Raw genomic sequence first — 25718 nt, forward strand, 5'->3', positions numbered from 1 at the left:
CTCCTGGTACCTCCTAAGAAAAGCCAAAACAAAACCAAAAATCCCCAAAAGGCACCACATAACCATTTTAAATTGTAAAATTCAGTAGTATTTAGTACATCCACGATGTTGTGCAAACATCATCACTAACTAATTCCAGAACATTTCCACCACGGCAAATAGAAACCCTATGCCAATTAGCAGTCCCTCCATATCTCGACCTTTCCCCATAGTTCCTGTTAACCACTAATCTGCTTTCCTACTTTCTGTCTTTATGGATTTAACTATTCTGATATTTCAGATAAGTGGAATCATGTACTAAGTGGTCCTTTTGTGTCCAACTTTTTTCACTGTGCCTGATGTGTTTGCGGTTCATCCACATTGTAGCATGTATCTTTCATACATCTGAATAATATTCCCTTTTATGGATATACCACATTAATGTAGAGTTTTTAAATGCATTCCTTGAATTCTTTCCAAAGCCTTTGGTACCCAGAGACCTCCTTTATCTCTACGCATTGCCAAACAAATCCTGCTGATGTGAAAGTCTACGTGTCTTTTTAACTTGAATTTACACAGCACTGTGTCGGTGAAATCCTATGTTTTAAATGTGCACTTGAAGATTGAAAAGAGCTGGTCTTTTTCAGGGCATTTAGCCGGGAGTTGAGGTGTTGCCCTCTCCTCTCCATGGGAGTCAAGTCTAAGGAAGGAGGTTTGTTCTCCTAATTTGTCACCCACTGGCAGCCACTTGTCTCACCTCTTGTGATATTGTGCCCACACATGGGTGTCTCAGAGTGGGGTATGGAAAACCCTCCATCATCATCCTTCCATGTGACTGTGAAAGGAACGAGTCATTGGTGTGAGATTAGTATTGGTGTGCTCTGACTCCTGCGGAAGCAAAGCAATTCAGGGTGCCTCTCTTCTATAGGCGTTCAAATATTTTGTGTAGTATTTTGGACATCTTTATCTCCAAATTTTTTTCTCTATGGCATGAATAAATTGATAAACTCTAAAATGTCACAATTTGGTGACAGAAAGTTATAAAAACTTAAAATTTGGTTATAAAAAGCTAGATTGTATTACAGAAAATACTTTAAGGTTTTTATTTATTTTATTTACTCATTCATTTTAGGGTCATGGTAAGATATTGAGATGCATATTTACTCAGTTTAGTAATCATTTAAATTATACTTGATGGCCTTTATTAGTTTGTAATATTTTTTTTCCTGAAGATATATTGTTTTGCACTCTACTTTCCATTTACATGTAACTGTAATACATTGAAGAAGAGAAGGATTCAGTGTCTCACAGTTTCCACATTGATTGTAAATCACTATAAGTACACTGGGGAAGATAAAGCATGTGTTTTACAAACTTTACAAAAAACAAGAAAGATTGAAAGGGTGAATTTTAGGTTCTAGGACAATTTGGAATTAGAAGCTCACCCACTGGATTTTAATTCGGTCCACAGCACACCTAATATCGACCGTCTGGCCAGGGAAGGTGTGATGCTCACCCAACACCTGGCAGCCGCCTCTATGTGCAGCCCTAGCAGGGCTGCCTTCCTGACTGGCAGGTATCCAATTCGATCAGGTAAGGCAAACTGTCCTGCAACGGTATTTTTCTCTGATGAAAATGCTTTCTCGTGATTTGTTTTTGCAACTCTTCATAAGCAGTCCGAAAAGTTTGCTTAAGGTACTCTGAATGAATGTAAATTCAAGCAGGGCTTGTGTTGCTGTAGCTGGGAAGCTTATACAGGTTTTCTGCTCGCCAGGTGTCCCCAAGCTGCTCACCTGTGTACGTACACAGTGGCCAGGTTTGGGCTTTGGGAAGCAGTTTCTTAATGATAGAGCAAATGTGGTGAGAGTCTTCAAGCTATCAGAGACCACGTAGAATTTCTAAGAAATGCAAGCCAAACGAGTCCCTGGGTAGATTGGAAAAGTGGAAGGAGCCATTGAGAAAATGCGTGTTAAGAAAATACAACATAAATGAGAGTTGGAACATAATCTTGTATTCACACACACAATTAAAATATTTAGGCCTGTAAATATTGAGTAACTTGGCTACCATTTAATATTTATACCTAAGCTTGGAATCAACATTATGAACATCAGTTTTTTCATTTATTGTAACAGCTTTGTTGATCTATAATTCATATGCCATACAATCCACCCTTTTAATGTTTGCAATTTAGTGGATAACAGAGTTGGATAACCATCAACACTATATAATTCCCAGAACATTTTCATCACGTTAAAAAGAAGTCCCAGGCCCATTAATAGTCACTTCCCATTCTATTTCCAGTCTCTATGGATTTGCCTAATTGGAACATTTCATATACATGGAATCATGCAATACATGGCCTTTTGTGTTTGGTTTCTTTCACGGAGCATAATATTTGAAAGTTTCAGCCATGTTGTAGCATGGATCAATACTTTTTCCCTTTTTACGGACAGATAAGAGTCTACTGTATGACATTTTAAAAATCCACTCATCAGTTGATGGACGTTTGCACTGTTTTCACTTTTGTTGGCAATTGTGGATAATGCTGCTGGGAAAATTTGTGCACCAATTTTTTGATGGACGTGTGTTTTCAGTTCTCTTGGGATTATACTTAGCAGTTCGATGCTGGTAAATATGGTAAGTCGGTGTTTTAACTTGTTGAGGAGGTTGCCTAATTATTTTCCAAAGCAGATGCACCATTTGACCTTCCCACCAGCAATGTGCGTGGTTCCAATTTCTCCAAATTCTTGCTAAGGCTTGTCATTGCCTTTTATTTCGGGAGGTACCAGGGATTGAACCCAGGACCTCCTACATGCAAAACAAGCACTCAACCACTGAGCTATACCTGCTCCCTGGTCATTCTTTGCTTGTAACTATCTTAGAGGATGTGAGGTGGTATCTGTTTTTCCCATTTCCTTTTCATTTATTTTGTTTATTTTTTAAAGATTTATTTTTTATTTATTTCTATCCCCTTCTCCGTCCCCCCTTGTCTGCTCTCTGTGTCCATTTGCTGTGTTCTTCTGTGACCGCTTCTATCCTTATCAGCGGCACCGGGAATCTGTGTTTCTTTTTGTTGTGTCATCTTGTTGTGTTAGCTCTCCGTGTGGGCGGCGCCATTCCTGGGCAGGCTGCACTTTCTTTCGCGCTGGGCAGCTCTCCTTCTGGGGCATACTCCTTGCTCGTGGGGCTTCCCTACGCGGGGGACACCCCTGCGTGGCAGGGCACTCCTTGCGCACATCAGCACTGCATGTGGGCCAGCTCCACACGGGTCAAGGAGGCCCGGGGTTTGAACCGCGGACCTCCCATGTGGTAGACGGATGCCCTAACCACTGAGCCAAGTCCGCTTCCCTTCATTTATTTTTGTTAGAGAAGTTATAGGTTATGGACAAATCATACAGAAGATACTGAGTTCTCACATATCCCTCCTCATCACACTCAGTTTTCCATCTCAACACTTGGCATTAATTTAGTATCTCTGCTACAGTTGGTAAAACAACATTGTCATACCTATCTTATTAACTAGAGTTCGTAGTTGAAACTAGGTTTCACTGTATTGTACAGTGCTATGTTTTAAAAAAATTAGTCTAGTAACACGCATACAACCTAAAATTTCCTCTTTAACCACATTCAAATATATAATTCAGTGCTGTTAAATGTCCAAATTGTTAGGCTACCATCAACTCCCTCCATTACCAACACTTTTCCATCACCCCCAAAAGAAACTCTGAATATCAATTTTTAAACCCGTTTAAAATACAATGAGGCCCCTATTTCTCTACATGAAATTGCCCTAGACTATTTTGCTCTTTTTAGTTCTTACATATTCTTGTTATAATTTTAATATCTCCACCCCCACCATTTATTTTTCAACGATAATTTTTTCTCTATGAGCTTTCATTCTTCTAAGCGGTAGCTTCTACATCTGATAAAGCCTGGGAAGGAAACCAATCAGGTTAATTTGAATTACATGCAGCCCAAGAGTAAATAAACATTGTAACTTCCCATCACATGAACATTGATTTATGGTCATCTACTTCTGCTGCTCAAAGGACTTCTTTCATAAGTCAGTGTTCTCAATTTTGCTCAACATATCTGGTTTCCAAAAAAATAGTCTCCAAATAATATAGTACTGTGTATGAAGAGATTGTAGAGATATGGAACTGTGTTTGTTTTAAGAAAAGTCAATGGCATTTATAATTTGATGAAATTATAAATATCAACTATGGTAGAATACCACTTATTGAAATTAACAAAAACAATTAAATCATTGATGGGCACACCATAATCAAGGCATATTCATAAGTAATTTTCCAAAAAATGTGGGACAAATAATTGAGTTTAATTCTTTCTACTTTTCAAAAATTCCAGAAAAAAGAATTGAATACCAAGATAATATTCTACTACTTCGGTTAAACAAATGGGTTCTCTTCCATAGTGGACTCGTGAAATAACAACTTGCCTTTCCTTCTCTTTCAATCCATACATCTTTGTTTGCATTTTTCATGCACATTTCTTTTAATCTCCAGGTTTCTCAGGTCACCCAGCAGTGCAAATCCACAGAAAATGCAAAAGGAATTGTACCACTTCCCTCCACAAACCTGCCCTTTTTTGGGTCAAGTAGGATGCATTTAATCTGGGAACTCTAATTACCCAAGGAAATAGCATTCAATCAAGAAGAAGAGGGTCCAGGAAATAGAGCCAGGAAAATCAGTGGAAATTTAGGAAAGAAGGAAATGGTACAGCCACACAAGAGAGAATTCCAAGAATATCAGCCCTGAATGGGAACCGGTAGAGACTGTCATTAAGAGACACTAATCCGTTGACTTCTGTCCATTTAGGAATGGCATCTTCCTTCAATCTGAACCGAGCCCTCACCTGGCTCGGCGGGTCAGCTGGTCTCCCTGCCAACGAAACGACTTTTGCCAAGCTCCTGCAGCACCGTGGCTACCGCACTGGACTCATAGGTAGGCCGGCAGAAATCTGCAAGTAGAAATAGGACAGTGCAGACTCAGTGTGCTCTCGTGGAGACTCAGCATTTCCCGGGTGGTTGGTGGAATAAATTCCAGGTGATTTAACTTTGGGGTCAGACGCAGGGACAAGGGATTTATCCCAGAATGGTTGAGGGCTTTGAGTATGGAGCCCATGGTACTGGGAAAACCATGAAAAGTGGACACGCTTAACTGTTTTTGCCAGCGAAATGGAATATTTTGTAACGAGATATACTTTTGGGACAGCATGAACAGAACCAGTGAATTTTTAATGAAGTTCTCCTGCATCCGGAACTCTTTACATTAATAGTTTGTGAAATTGAAGCAATTAATAGTCAATTATTTAGATCATATGATATTCTGTACCATGGGGGGGAGGTGTGAAAATAAAATGCAACATAGGATCAAGCAAGCATATTCTGTAAAATCCTGGCCCATTCTGTCATTCCTCTAAAAAGAGATTCTGTGGTTCAGTAATTTCGGGCAATGATATCTGCTTGCTGCAACCATTTTCACAGGGCAGGGGTGATTCTCAATGTGAATTGTAAGAATATTAAATGTAGTGGGATGCCCTCAGTTAAAAACAATGCATAACTTTGCTGGAGCGTCTTCCACATTTGATGAATAAACCGTTTATTCCCGTCTAATTCCCAGTAGCATCCTGTGAACGGAGATCCTTGAAAGCATCTTAACACTTTCACAAGCAAACCTGGATTCATGCCCAGCTCTACCACTCTTAACGTGACTGTGGGCACGTTAATAAACCCAGACAGTGAATTTCTCATTGGTAACAAAGGATTTGGAAAGGATTCCATACAATAATGTATGTAAATAAAGCGTAGGGGTAATTGATGGATAGTTTGTGTTCAATAAAAGGGATTTTTCCCACCCTGAGAATCCTTTGGTTGGTGATGGACTTTGCAGGGCTAGATTGCCATCCTTAGCTTAGGGCCCTTGCAGAGCGGCTCTGTGTACAGAATTTCAGACACTTTTCAGCAGGACAGAAAGAAAAGGGCAGAAGTCGCTTGGATAACAATAGCCAGTGCCCCAAGTACACTTTGTAAGTTCGTGGTTTAGTTGACAACAGATGAACCAATGTGCAGATTCTGGCTTTCTCGCTGGTTCCAGATATCCAAACCATCTTAAATCACAGAGCTGGATGTAAAAGCCCCAAACAAATGGTTTCTTCTGGATATAACGTGAGCCTCCTCTTCTGTGATTTAGGAGACTCCTTGGCATTTCCCAGGGAGGTGATTGGTGATACAATAGCAGCCCAAGAGTTGGAGCTGTACTGAACTTTTACCCAGTGAGGCTGAAATTCTGGGAACTGGTTCTGTGAGTGCCATGACAGCCTGATTTTGTCTTGTCTCCCAGGAAAATGGCACCAGGGCTTGAGTCACGCCTCTCGAGATGATCACTGCCACCACCCTCTCAACCACGGCTTCGACTACTTCTACGGCGTTCCCTTTGGCCTCATCAGTGACTGCCAGCCTTCGAAGACACCTGAACTGCACCGCTGGCTGAGGGCCAAGCTCTGGATCTCCACGGCTGCTGCTGCCCTCTTCCCCCTGCTCCTTTACATCCCCAGATACGCCGGCTGGTTCTCAGTGCCCTGGAAGGTCATCGTCTCCTTTGCTCTCCTCGTCTTCTTGTTTTTCACAGCCTGGTACTCCAGTTATGGGTTTACCCGGCGTTGGAATTGCATCCTCATGAGGAACCATGAGATTGTTCAACAGCCGATGAAGGAGGAAAGAGTCTCTTCCCTCATGCTGAGGGAGGCGCTTTCGTTTATTGAAAGGTAATCAGTCATTTCTGCGCTGATTTCCTGGGCAGGAATGTCGTTTCTATTTCAGAGCAGTTGGGTACCTCTTGGGCCACTTTGTTTGAAATATTTATGACATACTTGAGTCCCCTGCCTGAGATAAAATGAAATAGAGAGTTGAATTTCAAAACTGAACACTGGACAAGCAAAGAAGTCTATTTTATACACTTCTGTTTTTTAAAGCTAGAATTTTAATCTATATTGTTCTAATGCAGATTCATATCTGAGTTGGTTGACTCTTTGGAATTTGTCTGGCTTTTGATTTGCCTTAGACGCTTCTTGCTCTTTGAACTACTTGGAAGTGGCTCTGTATCTGCAGATATCTAGTTTTAAGTCTTGTAAGTTTAACCCAAGCCACACACACACGAATGTACTGAGCTCTCATCTTTCTATGACTGTTCCTTCCCAATTAAGTATTGAAAACCCATTAAAATTGTCAGAGTGGACTCTCATTGATCTTGCTTTTCTATTCTCAGAAGGAGGAGTGGGTAGAAAAAGTGACAGCATAATTCCAGGGAGTTAATGAGTAGATAGCAGCACCCCATTTTTCACATGCCTCTCACTGCCAAAGTTGCTTATGCTATGTTTGAGAGAACATAACTCAACTCTGTCTCCTTCCTCTTTTTAAATGCTGTTGTGAATGAATGGGTTTATAAGATGGCTACAGGAAACATAAAAATGTCAAACTCAAACAACATGACACAAAGGAGAGAAACTTATTTCTCTTTGACAGTAGGCAGGCCTCAGATGCACTTTAGCTCCTTCTACCTTGTTATCAGCCATCCCATGGTAGTAGCCTCATGGCTCCAAGTAGATGCCGAGGCTCCGGCCATTTAGTTATGTTCTAAGCAGCAAGAAGGAAGAGGAAGAAGGAATAAGAAAGAACCCTCTCTAGAAACGGCATAGTGCAGTTTTATTTATCCTACACCCTTGGTTGGACTTTTCTAGATGTAATGGAGGCTGAGAAATGTAATCTGTGTTCTGGGCAATCTTGGATTTAGTTAAATATCAGGGCTTCTTTTACTGAGAAACACAAGGATGGTGAAAGGGGAGGATCTGAAGCCTCAGATGAAGGAGAAGTAAGCCTACACTTAGGATACACTTCTTCTTTTTTTATGTCCAAGAGAGTACAATGGGTAATGAGAATTCTTGTTTCATTTTTACGTGACTTTATTCATTCAACAAAGATTGGAAGATTTATTAAACCGCTGCTTATGTCAGATGCTAAGCTGGATACTAGAGAGTCAAAGATTGACTACACTATTTTATTGCTAAAACATATTCTCAGTTATTGTGAGAATCTCCTTCCAATATAGAGTCTTGTTGTGGTATGCATTATTTACTAAAGCATGAAAAAAATCTCCATTAGTTTTTCCAAGTTCTTTCAAGACGTGCAGAATGAAATCAAAGTGGAGGAATTGCCTTGATGGATAATGCAATTGATTTTCTACCCATAGGTATAAAGGTGGACCTTTCCTTCTGTTTGTTTCCTTTTTGCATGTCCACACACCACTTATCACCAAGAAGAAGTTCTTTGGACACAGCAAATACGGCTTATATGGGGATAATGTTGAAGAAATGGATTGGATGGTAGGTGAGTATTTCGTAACCTAGCTTTTTGTATGAGATTCAAGGGCTAGAGAAAAGCAAATCTCTTCAATGTCTGACATGTCATCCAGCCCTGTATATCATGGGCAAATGCTGGTAAGTGTTTTTTCACTGAATTGAATTAAAAAAACTAGCTCTGGGTTGAGCAGTACCAGTGAATACAACCAGAATAACAGTCACAATTTATGAGTCTAGGTTTTCCCATCTTTAAAATAAAAGTAGTCATTTTCTTGAAAAACTCGCTTTCAATATTAATGAAGTTTTGCTGTGAAAAGCATGGTGGATCCCAGTATTGCCGTTACTGAAAAATAAGCCCCAATAGTGCTTCACGGACAATTACGGGACATTATAGATCCCCCCAGGACCCACTGGATGGAACGTGAGAGAGTCTGGGCTAGGATGTGGACCATTGACTATGGGGTGCAGTGATGCTCAGAGATGCACTTACCAGGTGCAATGGATGTGTCATGATGATGGGAGAGAGTGTTGCTGTGGGGGGAGTGGGGGGTGGGGGCGGTGGGGTTGAATGGGACCTCATATTTTTCATAATGTAATTAAAAAAAATAAATAAATAATTAAAAAAAAACATGGATAGAATTACTGAAATCTTAAGTTCAATATCGATCTAACCTTTCCATTCAAAGGAACTTTGTGCTTTTAAAAAATATTTTAATCACCTTTCCTTATTGGCCTCTTTCCATGTATCTTTGGCGAGACTCATGATTATCCCGTTGCCATCTGCAATCCCACACACACATACCTTCCCATATTTATACATTCCATACACACATTCTATACGTTTCCAAATGAAACAATGTTTTTGTAGCTATTTTATTCCTTTGATATATATTGATATAGTTATTACTCTAGCTAGATCTATCACAAACTGATCATTTAATTATGCTCTTGTCAGAAAGCCTTTATCACCTTTTATGCTACAAACTCATGGGTCACCACAAAAATAGAATGAAATAATAACACAAATCTTAACTTAGAGTGGCAGCTTTTCTAAGAAATGGCTAGCCCGGCTTCTCAAACAAATCACTTTTAAACAATGAATAAACAGGGATGAGATTCCAGCACGAGGGATATGTGTTGACTGGAAGGTAAGATTTGCAGGGTGCCCAGGGAATCCCAGGGCAGTGTTTCCTGCTGACCTGAAAATGTCCAAAAGAAATTGGAAATCAAACTGGCATGGTTTGGAATTTGGCTTGCTCAACTTTCTACTTGAATTTTTTTCAAAACGCTTTGTCCCCTTGAAGATGTATCAGCGTCTACCTGCAATGCCTGCTAAGTGTAACTGAATGTTATTGTTACAACTCAAACAACAAAAATAGCCTTCTATTTTGATACAGACTCAAGATGGCACCAGGGAACCCTGGATTCCTAAAATAAGAGGCTGCTGCTCTCTGCAGGATGTGATGACTGCTTTTTATTCCTGCAGATCCACTTTTTAAAAAAAGTTGATTTATTGAAATATATCACCCACACACAAACATACGTAAACAATAAGTGTATAGTAATAGTTGTGCACTTACAAAGCAAACATATATAACATCACACAGGACTCCCATAACTCACCCTACCACCAACCCCCTACATTATTGTTAAACCTTTTTAACTAATGATTAAAGAGCATCGTCAAAATATTACTACTAAACAAAGTATTTCCCCCCAAACCTCCCTAATATTATTATCTTTATCTCATTTATATATGAACATACATAAACAATAAGTGTATAGTAAAAGTTGTAGATTTACAAGGCAGACATGCATAATTTAATACAGGGGTCCCATACATCGACCCTCCACCAACACCTTGCATTATCATGAAATGTTTGTTACAAATTATGAAAGAATATTGTTAAAATCGTACTTCTAATCTTAGTCCTTACCTTACATTTGGTGTGTTTCTCCCCAACCCACCCTATTATTATTTTTTAAATATATTTTTTTAATGACAGAAGTTGCAAACTTATAAAACAATCATGCACATGTGCAGAATTCCCAAACAACACCCCTCCATATATACACCACACTGTGGTGGAACATTTGTTACAGGTAAGATATCATCTGATTGTTACCATGTCCATAGTGTACATTTGGCTCACTTTTTCCATACTGCCTCAGTATCAGCACAATACATCTTTGGAATAGATGCAAGAATATTATATTATTACTGCTAAACACAGGCCATAGGTCATTCCGGTTGTATTTTTCCCATGTGTTCTGCATATGTTCTTTTTTTCAAAGAATTAGTTTTTTTTAAGATTTATTTTTTATTTATTTCTCCCCTTCCCCTAGTTGTCAGCTCTCTGTGTCTATTTGCTGTGTTTTCTTCTTTGTCAGCTTCTGTTGTTGTCAGCGGCCTGGGAATCTGTGTTTCTTTTTGTTGCGTCATCTTGTTGTGTCAGCTCTTTGGGTGTGTGGCGCCATTTCTGGGCAGGCTGCACTTTTTTAGTGCTGGGTGGCTCTCCTTACGGGGCGCACTCCTTGCGCATGGGGCTCCCCTAAGTGGGTGACACCCCTGCGTGGCAGGGCACTCCTTGCACGCATCAGCACTACGCATGGGCCAGCCCCACACGGGTCAGGGAGGTCCGGGGTTTGAACCGCAGACCTCCCATGAGGTAGGCGGGTGCCCTATCCATTGGGACAAGTCCGCTTCCCCAGATGTACTTTTAAAAAAGACATTTCCCCCCAACCCGCAAGATGGCTTCCTTGTCTGTCTGCTCATTGTTTCCACTCCTTGTCTGTTCACTATATCTGCTCATTGCATCTGCTCCTCTTCTTTAGGAGGCACCAGGAACTAAACTTGAGAACTCCCATGTGGGAGGCAGGTGCCCAACTAATTGAGCCACATCAGCTCCCTGACATGCTTTTTTTTTTCCAATTTCACTGATCATTTTATTTTAAAAAATAAGAGTGTCTTTCCTTCAGAGTAGCATTTATTAAAATTTAGAAAGTATATAAAGCCAAATATATACAATATCCACAGTCAATGACGAGAGTAAGCTTTGTAGTCATTGTACTTGAAATAAGGCTAATGTAGCCATTGTAATTGAAGAAATGGTTTATTTTTGTCCAATTGGGGCCCAAATAATGACTCTCATAGTTTATTTTTCCAGATTCTTTTTTTAAAATTTATTTTTATTGCCTTTTTTTTAAAGAAGATACATAGATCACACAAAATGTTATATTAAAAAGCATAAGAGGTCCCCATATACCTCCCACCCCCCTCACCCCACTCCTCCCACATCAACAACCTCTTTCATCATTCACATTCATTGCATTTGGTGAATACATTTTGGAGCACTGCTGCACCACATGGATGATAGTTTACACTGTAGTTTACACACTCCCCCAGTCTATTCAGTGGGTTTCATAAGTTAATTTTCACAGCTGGACCCTCTTTGAATGGGCTATTTGAATTGTGGGCAGTGGTGACCTCACGTAAGCAAATGCTAGTTGTCCACATGAAAGGTTTCTTGCTTCTGACCTTCACCAGGCAAGATCGTCGAAGCCCTGGAACAAGAGTGTCTGACTAACCACACTTTGGTCTACTTCACCTCGGACAACGGAGGCAGCCTGGAATCTCAGGACGGGGCGGCTCAGACCGGTGGCTGGAATGGGATCTACAGAGGTAGGTAGCGAAAAGACCCTTTTTGGCTTAAAATCAGTGCCCTCTCTACTTAGATGGCATAGCTTGGGCTTTCGTTGTTTTGGAGACTTGAACGTGTGTGAGTGATCCTCCTTTATGAGGCTGGATGAAAATTTAAAAGAAAGCAAAACACTGGAACTTCTGGGGCAATTTCCAACAGTTTTAAACACACGTTTGGACCAGGAGAGCTTGTCTAGGTACATCAGGATAGAGCGCTGGGTGATTCTTAGGGGTGGACACTATAGGGTGTCCCTGGGGTCCACCCACTCTGCCAGGAGCACCCCCTCTTCCAATTGTGGTGACTGAAAATACCTCCAGGCAATGCCAAGTCCCCTCAGAAGGTAAAATTGCCCTGAGATAAGATCCACGGATGTTAAATCATAATCACGTGAACACCTGGATTCAGATTTTTTAAAATTTAGTAAGTAAATTGTGTTATCACTCTCTTTTGAAAGTGTTGCATTGTTCAGGAAAGAGTCATTTCTTTTAATGAATGAAAGCCTTGTTCCTCATTTCCAGTGTATTCTCTTGACCTCCTCTGATGTCCTCCTTGATGAGTCAATTATATATGCTCTTAGGATTTTAGCAGGGCAGAGCCACGCAAGAGAACATTTTAAAAAGAATTTAGTGTTTGCTATCCCTCCACCCCCAAAATCTAAAAGGACATCAAAGTAGTCATCACTCTAAAAGTCAGAGCATTTAGACTTCCTTACACATTAAAAAATAGTGTATAAACTATATATATATGTATACATGTGTATAATATACATTATGTATATAACAGTATGTATATAATAGCTCACATATATAATGTAGACACATACATCTATAATATGTATCCATATTATATGATATGTAACATAATACATATATAATATGGGGATTGACAGAGAGGTGAGCTTCTAAATGTGTGCGTCTTCTCTGTTTTGTCATAATATTCCTCATTAGGAAAGATTAAATAGCTGCAAAATGCTGCTAAGCCTAGCTGAAAAGGTGGGTAATAAAATGAAATCACTCAGCATATGCTGTGCAATGAAATGGGTTATTGTAACAGTGACACTGCCTGGGTGTTTGTGTGTAAACTCCATCCTAAATAATGTCTGCTCCTCAAATCTGAAGAGATATGCCGTATTTCTTGGGAGTAGCCATTCCCTTTGGGGCAGGTAACAGCTCACTAGTCTGATTCCCATACCTCATCAATGAACTAGACATCCTGGTTAAGAAATTAGTTCTGTTTCATGCTCACACATTTTCCGGTTATTGAGAAGCTCCAAGTTTGTTTGATTGTTTGTTGCTCGTGGGCATAAAAAATATGGATTTGTTTCCAGGAGCTTGTCAGTTTTTCATTACTATGATACTTTTAAAAGTGGGGAGACTTTGGACAATGTGAAGTCTGGAATTGGGACTTGCCCTCGTTTTCTACTAGAGAGACACTTTCTGGGATTTTCTTTGTAATTCGTAATGCCAGTAAGAAGGATAAGCACGTGGAAGACGTTCAATGAATTTCTCATAGTCATTCTTTGTGGAATAGTTGTATGTTCTTTTTTTCCCTAGAGAGACTGTTTTTAAAGTATGACCTTGACTTGCGGTATTCTATTCTTCTCTGAATGCCTCTGACTCAGGACTTGTCCTCCAGCTCCGTCTTCATCTCAGATTTGTGCTGGAACCACCCAAGATGGCCTTTGCCTAAGAAGTGATTCTCAACACTTTCGTTATCGCTGCACCATTTACCAGCCCAGCTAATTCCCTCTTCCTTCCCTTATCGGGGAGATCATTGGATAAGGTCAAACTTCCTGAGTTTGTCGAGCCCATCCTTTAGAGCCAGTCTAGTTTCAAGGAAGACTTGGTGGCTTAAGGGATTGTCTCATTTCTTCTCATGATATTGAAATTCTGTAGTCTTCATTGACATGTCATTGGCATAGCTTCTTATGACCGCTCTTAGATTTTATTCCCTATGATTGATGTGTCACTTGTACATGAGAACCTCACAACTAGTGTTTTAGCTTCAGGAAGGCATGTTTTCACTTCTCAGGTACTTGCATCTCTCCTCCCAAATATAGCCTATGGGTTTGAATATAGCAAGTATGGAGAAAAGTTGCACCTAGATTCAACGTGGCAGAGAACGATGTGGTTGAGTTTACTCCAGCGATGGTTTTCATCTTCGGTTTTAGGTGGCAAAGGAATGGGGGGCTTGGAAGGGGGAATCCGTGTCCCTGGCATATTCCGGTGGCCGACAGTCCTGGAGCCGGGGAAGGTGATCGACGAGCCGACGAGCCTCATGGATATTTACCCGACATTGTCTTATATAGGTGGTGGGATCCTGCTTCAGGACAGGTATGGAGAGTGGGCTGCCTCTGATCTAGGGAGGGGTATTTGGCACACATGCGGATGCAATAGATAATTTTATGTGTGTATCCAGTTTGCGAGTTAATTACCAATATTCTGCCCATATGGCCAGGCAACATTTCTCTCCCCTTGGCACATGGTGGAATATTTTGACTGTTTTCATCTTACATCACATTTACTCTCTCCCTCATATTAGTCCTGTGTACAAGTGCCTGGCCTTATGGTGGGAATGGCACCTCAATCATTTTTATATTCCTCCCCTTTAGCACATTAGATGAATTTATGAATAAGAGCAAGAATGAGTAAATTTATGTATGATGGCTTACACTGTATCTTATCACACTTTCTATATATGGGTTTTACAATGGAAAAACACATTATCTGCTTTCATGGCTCGATGTACCTACCTGTGGTGCTTTTTACTCCTCTGCTGGGAAGTTTTACTTGAATCGAATGAGTGTAAAGGACTGAATTTCTTCAATTCATGACATTAATTTATGTTGTCTTCCAAGATATTAGACTATTTCCAGTGTTTCACATCTCCCATAATCTTGGAAAATGTGTCATTTCCTTTTTGTTGTTATAAAATGAGTAAAAATGTGTAATAATTTTATAAAAATCATTTCTACCTCTGCTTCTTTCACTTCCTTCTCCTCCACTTTCTTGACATATTCTCCACCTTCTCCTCCCCTTCCACCTTCTTCTCCCCTACCTCCTCTACCTTCTCCTTCTCCTCCACCTTTTCCTCTTCCTCCACCTTCTCCTCTATCTCCACTTTCTTCTTCTCCTCACTGTCTCCTCCTTCTCCACCTTCTCCTCCCCCCTCCACCTTCTCTTCTCCCACCTCCTCTTCCTCCTCCACCTTTTCCTCCATCTCCACTTTCTCCTCCTCCCCACTCTCTCCTCCTCCTCCACCTTCTCTTCCATCTCTTCCTTGTCCTTCCTCTTCCACCTTCTCCTCCCCCACCTCCTCCACCTTCTCCTCCATCTCCTCCTTCTCCTTCCCTCTCTATCTTCTCCTCCCCCACCTCCTCCACTTCCTCTTCCTCCTCCACCTTCTCCTCCATCTCCACCTTCTCCTCCTCACTCTCTCTTTCTCCTCCACCTTCTCCTTCATCTCCTCCTCCTCCACCTCCTCCTCCTCATTCAACTTCTCCATCTCTACCTTCTCCTCCTCCTAACTTTCTCCTCTCTCTCCACCTCTTCCCACACCTCCTCCACCTCCTCTACCTCCACCTTCACCTCCTTCTCCCTCTCCTCTTTACCACTTTGTTATCCTCCACCTCTTCCTTCACCACCTCTTTCTCGTCCCCATTTCCTTCTCTTCTTTTTCCCTCTTCGGTTATAAAATGCATGACTAATCTAGGCTTTTCTCCCCATTTTCTGCATCCCACCTCTCTCCTAAGAATAATTGATGGCCGGAACCTGATGCCCTTGCTGGAAGGCAGGGTCTCCCACTCTGACCATGAGTTTCTCTTCCACTACTGCGGCGTCTACTTGCACTCAGTGAGGTGGCATCAGAAGGACTGTGAGTAGGATGATGGTGGACATGAAGGAGAACACCATAACGACACAGCCACGTCTCCCATTTCTCTTGGGGGAAGTTATCTCTCACGCAAACAACAGCCAGCCATGATGATTCTTCTCCTTTAGAAAGTTGCTTTACTAGACATTGTGGCTATACTAGGGTTTTGGGAATGGGTGTGTGTGTAACCTTGTTTGCATGCATGTGAGAGAGACTGACAGACTTGAAATAGCCACGCCACAAATCATAAACTCTCTGGTCTAACTCACACAGCTGTTACTTATTCCACCTTCCTTTAAAAAATTGCTGTTGAAGGTCTCTGCCCCACTTTTACACAATAGGTTTCATGCAAACAAATAAAAATTAACATATGATTTTGATTCACTCATGTCTGTAAAGAAAGATCTTTCAGAGACATTGGATAATGTTTAGGAATTATTACTTGATTGGATGTGACTTGATTTGCAGGAAAAACATGGATTTCCCCCCATGTGACCAATTTTCTATGGCATGATGCAGTCTCGATGTTTATGTAGATGAGTCTTCCAAGTAAAACATAAACAGCACAAACAAACAAAAAACCCATAACTCTTTCTTTCAAATTCTGTACCATTTAGGAACATGTTCAACTGTAAGTTACAAAAGAAAACAGTTGACCAAACAACAAAAGCCTTCCAAATCTGACTACACAGGGTTAGACAGAATTTGTTTTATTTTTTCACATAATAAAACTTTCTGAGACTGGGTCACACTGGAACCATGGCTCTTTGCCTATTTCCAGTTTGCCATTCCTAAAATAATAGTCTTATCTTTGTGCTATTCATTCCATTGATGCAAAATGTTTACTCTTTCTCTAAGAATCACTTGTACTCCATGGAGGATGGTAGGGGAAAGACAAAAAAAAGGTAAAAGATCCAAACAGGTGTTTTAGTTCGAATTTATTAGGAAAGCAAAATTTTCACAAGATCCAGACAGCAGACTTCTGTGTTGACCACAGCCTGGGAAATGCTCATGATGCTTACTACCTAAAATTGACCTCAGGAGATAGAATTGCTAACCATTTCATATTTTAAAAAGGAAGGAAGAAAGGGAGGGAGAGGAAGGAAAGAGGAGGAAGGGGGGGAGAGAGAGAGAGAGAGAGAGAGAGAGAGAGAGAGAGAGAGAGAGAGAGAGAGAGAACAAGGAATAGTGAATCTTGCCTAATGACCCTTGCCAATTTCAGATCAGAGAATGGTATTTAGCCTTATATAATTTTCCCACCTTGCTTATGCCAAGTCAAATCATGTTTTCAAATCACGTTTTTAATTACAATTTGTATGATTGTGGTGGTCATTTAGGTAGGCGCTATTGTCTCCAAAATTTCTTATGATAAGTTAAGAAAATTCTTCACGTTTGGAATGAAACTGTGCAATGTTCTAAAATTTGAATAAATGCCACCATTGCTATATAATTCCGTGCAGAAGAAGATCATTGAATGTGAGGGAAAGTGTTTGGGAGAAATATTTTGAATGGTCAGAGTTTTAAAATAGCAATGAATTTGGCTCTAAGATAGACCCCTGTTTTCCAGGTGCAACCGTTTGGAAGGTCCATTACGTAACTCCAAAATTCCACCCAGCGGGTGCTGATGCCTGCTACAGCAGTGTGTTGTGCTCGTGTTCTGGGGATGTGGACTTCCATGATCCTCCACTGCTCTTTGACATCTCAAGAGACCCTGCAGAAGCCCGACTGCTCAACACTGACAATGAAGCGTTATTTGACTCAGTGATAAAGAAAATCGAGAGAGCTCTGAGAGAACATCGTAAGACAATAACACCTGTCCCACAGCAGTTCTCTGTGTTCAACACCATTTGGAAACCTTGGCTGCAGCCATGTTGTGGGTCTTTCCCCTTCTGTGGGTGTGACAAGGAAGATGCTCCATGACTACAGGGGCTACTTGTTACCAACCACAAAGGCACCATTACAGTGGTCAAAAGAGCAAGTGTCAGCTGACTCATTAATGCCGTTTGGGATAAAAAGGGTAACTTCAACCACTTATTTTTATTCAAACTTAAGTTGTTACTCCAAGTCATGTTGAGGCACTCAATGAAATGAAAGTTGATCGGCACAACAGTGAACCTTAAATGGAGCATTCACTGTATTAACTTTTTACAAAATCATGTCTGAATCCCAGGTAAAGGACAGATTAAGGTGACCATCTAACGATTCATGCGGATTTGTGGATTCTAGAAGATGACTTGCAGAAGCAGCATCTCCAGTATGATTGCTTCAACAAGGTTGTGTTAGAAACTTCTACCTACAGATCCTTAACCCAGACACACAATTTTTTTTTTTTAAGAAATCACAGTAAGTTTTTCATTTGATTATGAAGCATTCATAAAACACTTTCACTCCTTGATTTCCCCCCTTTTCTTCTTTGCTTCTCTTCCTGTCTAGCAAATGAATGGTCCTGGGACAAAATGTCTGGGATGAAAGTTTTTGACTCTGCTTCCTGCTACCTATGTGATTGGGGGGAAATCTCTCTACCTTGGTTTCCTCATGTGTAAAACGGTGGGAAAATAGTGTCTATTTCTCAGACCAGCTGTGTGGATTATTTGCATTCATTCTTGTGAATTACCTAGTGTATAGTGAGCACTCAATAAATGTTCTTATTAATATTCTTGTTGTAATTATTGTCTACTGTAGCTAATTATATTCCTGAAGGACAGAGTGGGAAGAATGGGAAAGAGACAATGTTAAGGAAAAACAGAAAAATGGATGAATGTTTTCAGAACTGATAAAAGGTATTCTGGAAGCACACTCAGGAAATAATTACAAACAGAGTAAATAAAAATAAGTCCATACCTTACAGATTCATGATGAAGCTGCAGACCACAAAAGGCAAAGAAAAGATTTTCAGATTAATCAGAGAGAAAAGATGCTACTTACAAAATCATAAGGATTAAGCTAATAACAAACTTCTAAAAATCAGTGACAGCCACAAGACAATAGAATAATCTGTTTAAACTGTCAAGAGAAAACATTCAACCTAGAATTAAAGGTCTAAATGGGTAATTCAATTATGATGGTGACATTTTTTTAAAACTTAGAAACACAATGGGGAGAGTTTACCACTATGCAGCAAAAGAACTCAATGAACTAAATGAATTTCTGAAAGGTGAAGGGAAACAATTCCAGAAAGAGAAAATCTGAGATGTCAGGTGAAATGGCAAAGAAAGCAATTATTAAAACATGGAGAAGTAGAAGCAAACATCTACTTGATAAAAATTTATTTATTTAAATTTATTTTTAAATGTCTACTTTAGGGAGAAGTTCAATGAAATAAAATTATGGAAAATAATATCACTTAAGGGAAGAAGGAGGATACATAGCTAATTTCTTCTAGGATCCTTGCATTCTTCAGGGGGAGGGGAAAGAAACTGAGGAATTTGGGCCTTGTGAAAAATACATGTAAAGCTATAATGATGAGAAGAAATAGAATGTATATATTTGAATCCAACAGAAAAATGAAGTGTAATATAAGACATAGGAAAATGCAAGATACACAAAAGTGCACAAAGAATAATACATATTTGTCTCCCAAGACCCTAAATTACTAGGTTTATCTAAGAATCAAAGGATAGACTTCCTTTAATAAATATTATAACATACGCGATAAAAATAACAATTTATGGCATGCTTTGGTAGATCTCGTAAGTCATCTGACAATGGCCAAACAGCAAATATTAAATCTTCAAGAGCAAAGGGCATGTGGAAATCTTATGATCATGCTAATACACTTTGTAATAGGCATTTTATAAATCTCAGTAACAACTTGTGATTTTTGAATAAAAAATTCTCTTAAAATAAGGACCAAAAGGTTATAGTTTCTTAAAATTTAGACCATTTAACATCACATTCCCAACCAAGTTTCACTTGAATTAAAGATAAGCTATGCAAAATTCAGCTAAAATATAAGATGAGAATAGAGTGGAATGTGCAATTTTCAGATGCAAATGACCTCATCATATAAATTTTGACACAGACATCTTGTAGCAGTTTGATATTGTTTGTGAATTCCAAAAAAATAGATATTGAATTGTATTTGTAGATTGGTTTGTTCCTCTGCACATATTGGATTTTTTACTTGATTGAATAATGGTTGGGCTTTGATTGGGCCACATCAGTGGGATATTGAGTGCCCAACTCCTTGGTGGGCAGGGACTCACAGAGAAACTGCACTGCAGGAAAGGAAGGTTGGAGTTTTGAGCTGGAGCCCTGGGAAGTAAAGACACAGGAGAAGAACACAGAGAAATAGAGATGGCTCCATAGACATGGCAGGGACCCTGGGAAGAGAGAGAGCCTGATAGTCTCCACCTGACTTTGTGGAGAGAAAAGAGAAGCTGAGTCCAGAGAGGAATAAGTCCTGGGAGAGAGATGAGACTTGTCCTAGCCTACAGCTCAGCAGATATTGGAAGAAGTTGGAACCACAAAGATTTAAGAGGAAGAGGAAGGCTGAACCCTGGCAGATGTTGGCAGCCATCTTGCTCCACCATGTGGCAACAGACTTTGGTGAGGAAAGTAACTTCTGCTTTATGACCTGGTAACTGTAAAGCTTCTGCCCCACATAAATGCCCTTTATAAAAGCCAACAGAGTTCTGGCATTTTGCACCAGCACCTCTTTGGATGACAAACACACATATGATATATACAATTGAAAATAGAATTTAAAGAAAAGCAATGCAAAACACACTATACCTGAAATATTTTTAGTGTCTTTCAGACATAAAGATCTCATAGAAATGGATAAGAGTAATACTGGCACCTAGAATAGACTTTGAAAACCAGGGTCAAGATGTGTGCTTATAAGGGGTAGAATTCTTGGGGCTGTTCTTTTTCCCCTTAATATAATAAACTTCATTTTTTAAGAGCTTTAGATTACAGAAAAATTACGTTGAAGTATAAGGGATTCCCATATACCCAACCCCCTCCCCCTCTCCCATCTTCCCCAATTAATAACATCTTACAATTGTGTGGTAGATCTGTTACAATTGATGAACAAATACTGAAGCATCATTTCTAACCAAGGTCTATAGTTTACAATGTGGTTTACACTTAGTTATAACACCCTAAAAATGCCCTATGTTCCACTTATTATGTCCTCCTCCCCTCAGAACCTCTGGTAACCACTATTTTTATAACAATGTTACATGTTCTTCCAGTACTTCAATATTAATAAGTTTACTTTGTCCATGGTTGCATCCCCACCTTATGTTTGTTCCTCCCTCAACCTTGAGGATTTTGGGATGGTGATGCCTGCTCTGCCTCAGATTGAGAGAGGGCTTAGATCTTAAGGGGCAGATGGAAACATCTGTTTTGCTTGCAGTTGGTAGATTCTCTCTGTTTTTTGGGATGGGGGCTGTCCATCATCAGCATATTATGTTGGGCAAGTCTGATAATGTGGAGAGCAGGTGTTGGCTACCACTCTGCTGAAATTCAGGGCATATGAACAGACTGAAGATTTAAGTCATGGAGACACATATTTAATGAGTTTCATGCTAATTATAAGCTCAAATAAAAGGGGTAGAAGAATCATGTGTGGGAAAATTATCAACGAGTCTAGCTCTGTTACACTGAGAAAATAGGTTGTCATGTATTCCAAGGCAAGGCTCACCAACAGGGCATGATTGCAAGGAATTCTGTGCCTTGACTATAGTGTCTGGAGGACTCTAGAGCCCTCAGGAGCACCCCTGTTTGTGGCAGTTAGTGAGAACCACCTGAGACATGCATAAGTATAACTTCTGGAATGTCCTCCCAACTCATTTTGAAATCTCTTAGCCATGAAACCTCTTTCATATTTGATGTTTCCCTCTTTTGGTCAAGGTCTTTTATCAAATGTATTGCTTAGGAGTAATCCCTCAGTGCCAGGGAGGCTCATTCCTGGGAGTCATGTTCCATGCTGAGGGAAAGGTAGTAAGTTTATGTGCTGAGTTTGGCTTAGAGAGAGGGCACATTTGAGCAACAAGGAGTTTTTTAGGAGGTAATTCTTAGGCAATAATTATTAGGCTACGTTTCAATTTTACATAAAGAAGTTTCGTAGTTGCATGCATTAATATTAAGAGCTAGACATATTGGTCTGTTTCCTTTTATTAGGCACTGCTTATGTACTCTAGAGATGCATGTCCCTCTATCTGAGAACATAGCAGAACTACCCAAGATGGGAGTTAAAAATTTTGTCATTTATTGTGTGGGCTTCCTTCCACTGAGATAACACCCTATTGTTAGATGTCAAGGCAGATTCTTTATGGATAATGAGAGATGGCATGAAGAAAACCTCAACATGAGAGTTAGGCAAACTCACCTTTATTATGTCTGCAGAGATAAGGAGCCAAGGTCAGTCTCCCAACTCCCTGTGCAGCAATTTCACTCTTGCTTAAATACCCAAGTTACTACTTAGCATTTGCTTTGATAATGCATTAGTTTTTATGCATCTAGATGAACACATAAAGCTGGTTATATAATTGAATGATTGGTATGTTCAGGAAATCATGATTGCACATACATTGTGTAATCAAGAAAGGGGCAGATAACTCCACCCCTGAGTGGGAATTTTACTACATTAATTAAGTCGAAGTGAGGACAGCAAGAGGCTTCTTCTGTGCAGGTCCAGCCAACCAGATGAAGCTGGTCTTCATACTTCATTGCTTCAACAGGATATTCTTGACCACCGAAAGTGGAATTTGGCCCAAAGAGAGGGTTGCCTCTCATTACCTCCTGCTTTACATACAATTCTTTCCTTTGCATCCTAGCAACAGGGACAGAAACAAGTTACTTTCAGGTATTTGGTAATCCTACATCCATCACTATAACAAGATGAACACATAAATATTCCATAGACGCATGCCCAGGTGCACCCTCTCCCACACATACTCCACCACCAATACCCTGCAGCAGTAATCCTCCATTGCCACATTTGCCAAAAGAACATTCCCAGGATTGTATTTCAACCACAGACCTCTACCTTCCCAGAGTTCACCTGTTCCTTCCTCCAACCTTCCCCCTAGTTCTCTGGATAGTCCAACTCACCCTCCATTATTGTTCACCCTCACACTATCAATCCCACTAACATCCCTGCACCACCACCACCCCCATTCACTGCCAAACCACACTTTTCTCACCTTATCATAGGTTCTCACCAGGTTGAGCATCACTGAGACCATTCTTGAAATTCTGCCTACGGCAATGGAGTTTTGGGGAAGGTAGACGGTAGTTTAGGTGAAAATGGCAATAATGGAGTGTGGATAGTGAGTCAGCCAAAGGGGTGCTGATGCTTAGTACCAGAAATCTTTTGGCTTTTATAAAGGGTATTTATTTGGGGTAAAATCTTACAGTTACAAGGCCCTAGAGAGTCCACCTCAATGTTGCTTTCTCACCAAAGTCAGTTGCCATGTGTTGAAGCAAGATGGCAGGCACTCTCCGCAAAGTTTCAGTTCCAGGCTGGCATAGGGTTTGTTTCTTCCCCGGCTCATCTGCAAACTATCACGCAAATGGCTCATCTCTCTTCCCAGGGCTACAGGATCAAAGTTATCTCCTCAAGTTCTCCCCTCTGTCATGTCTATGGAACTCTCTCTCTCCCTTCCTGTGTGTCTTCTTGAGTGAGTGTCCATTTATATCACCACCAAGGGGGAGAAGACTCATTCTAAATCATGCCTTACTGACGTGGTTGAATCAAAGCCCTAATCTTAACAAGTAATTTAATCAAGACATGTCAGCTGAATCTAATGCATTCAAAGGGCATCACACCCAGAGGAACAAAGCAGCTTACAAACATAATCATTATCTTTTTTGGAATTCATAAATATTGAACTGGTTAAAGATGGTTTTGAGAGAAATTTAGGAACTATGCATTTAAGTAGGTAAAATTGTATTTGTGATTCATTCAACAAATATTTAACTGCTATAAAGTGCCTGAAACATTTTCAGCTTTCTGAAAAAAAAAATTGTGAGCAAGATGAGCAATTCCAAACAGAAATTTAGGATTAGAGCTATTGAGTGAAACACTGGCATGCCACCACAGCTTAATTTAGAAGAAAAGTCTATTCTAGATATTTCCAAGTGCATTAGCTTCCTGTTGCTGCTGTGATAAATTACCACAAAATGCATGGTTTAAGAGATTTCAAACTTGTTACCTTAGACTCCTGTAGGTCTCATGGGGCTAAAATCAAGGTATCATTAGGCTGCATTCATTTTTGGAGGATCCTGGGGAGAATCCTTTTCCTTGCCTTTTCCATATTCTAGAGGAGACTGTGTTCCTTGGCTTATGACTCCTACCTCCATCTTCAAAGCCAGCAATGGCAGGTCAAGTCTATCTCACGTTGACTCCCTTTGACCTCTTCTTCTGCCTCCCTCTTCCACTTTCAAAGTCCCTGGTGATTATAATTGGGCCCACCCAGAAAATCCAGGAGAGTTTCCCTATTTCACAGTCAATCAATTAAAAACCTAAATTCCATCTTCAACCTTAATTCCCCATTACCATGTGCCCATGTACCATGTGTACATTGTTCTTTCAAATTAAAAATAGCATGTATGACAGTTTTCCATTTTCCCAGAAGGCAATATACGCAATAAAATTGCATTGTCAAGGATATATAACTGAGTATAGTATTTCCTTATTTTGTGTTGGACAGTACTTCAGAGAAGATTACATGGAAGAATATGATTCAATTATATGGAAAAATATTTATAATTCAAGCGGTGGATATGCAACTCGTTTTTACTCATTTTCTCACATTACTTTAATTTCACTCACTTTCTCACATTGGATGAAAAAATGCTGGTTGAGCAAAGAACATTGGTGGTTTTATAGATCTTTAGGAAAATGTATTCATTGCAATTCTTTTTTTCAAGATTTGGTAATGCTCATTCATACACACTGCCTTTGCCTCTCAAATTTACACACTTAATGAAAGGCAACTTGCTACCTTTCTGAAGGGAATTCTGTCCTCACCTCTTAAAGATTAGCATCTTAAAAAAATAATCTTGCATTATTGCCTGTTTATAGGGGAGGGGCTTCTGGTTTGTGTCCAGAACCTACAGGTTGTATTCTTAATGTGTTTGGTTTTGATTTCTGTTCTTATGGAACTGGAGTTGTCAATAAGCTGTGTGTAGTTTGGCTGCGTGAAGTGAAGACTTCTTTTATATGGTTCCCTTGGTCTATGCTTATTCCTGGATGCAGGAGCCCCGGCAGTCAAGCTCCACAGAGAAGAAACGTGTCATGCTCAATCCCACCCCCCCTTATTTACTGTAAGGTTCACGTTGAAAAGTAAGGGCAGATATTCGCTAGCCATTGCATTTGGGGAAAGATTTCTTGCACCCATTCCATAAACTACTGCAGAGCACTCCTCATGGAACTCCAATGTGCTTCCTTGCCTCCACATATCCTGGGTCCTGCAGAGTGAAACTTGACTTGCTGCTATCTACAGCATAACTTGCTGAGTTTCTCACATGAAATTCAAGGAACCTTCAGGAGAAACCAGCATCCTTCCAAATCATCATTTCTCCACCTGCTCAATATAAGGGAAAGAAACCAAAACAACGATGTTGTGGCAAGAACAACATCTTCTGTTACTTTGAAAGGTTTAAGGTTTCTTGTTCCATTCAGTCATCAGGGTTTTTCTGGATGGTTTGCCGAAGCTGTTCTCAAATTGCGTTAGGTTGAGTTATGTGCCCCAGTTTACACTTCTTCATCCACTTTCCAGTTGGTGAGAACCAATTGTGACTAGGACCTTTAGAAGATGTTATTTTTAATTGTGG

General features: G+C 40.1%; 1 protein-coding gene across 2 annotated transcripts in view; it reads left to right on the forward strand.

Annotated features, from left to right (window-relative positions):
- LOC101434645 (arylsulfatase H) overlaps positions 1-18583 on the forward strand; it is a 62372-nt gene extending 43789 nt beyond the window's left edge. For both annotated transcript variants that reach the window (XM_071212936.1, XM_058291612.2), the window contains exons 4-11: positions 1451-1572; positions 4821-4946; positions 6345-6768; positions 8250-8386; positions 11906-12040; positions 14230-14392; positions 15811-15932; positions 17497-18583. In XM_071212936.1, coding sequence (XP_071069037.1) covers positions 1451-1572; positions 4821-4946; positions 6345-6768; positions 8250-8386; positions 11906-12040; positions 14230-14392; positions 15811-15932; positions 17497-17849 — 1582 coding nt within the window. In that variant the 3' untranslated portion in view covers positions 17850-18583. The remainder of the gene's footprint in view (positions 1-1450; positions 1573-4820; positions 4947-6344; positions 6769-8249; positions 8387-11905; positions 12041-14229; positions 14393-15810; positions 15933-17496) is intronic.
- The last annotated feature ends 7135 nt before the right edge of the window (positions 18584-25718 follow it).

Source organism: Dasypus novemcinctus, chromosome X (genome assembly GCF_030445035.2).
Source record: "Dasypus novemcinctus isolate mDasNov1 chromosome X, mDasNov1.1.hap2, whole genome shotgun sequence".
NCBI lineage: Eukaryota > Metazoa > Chordata > Mammalia > Cingulata > Dasypodidae > Dasypus > Dasypus novemcinctus.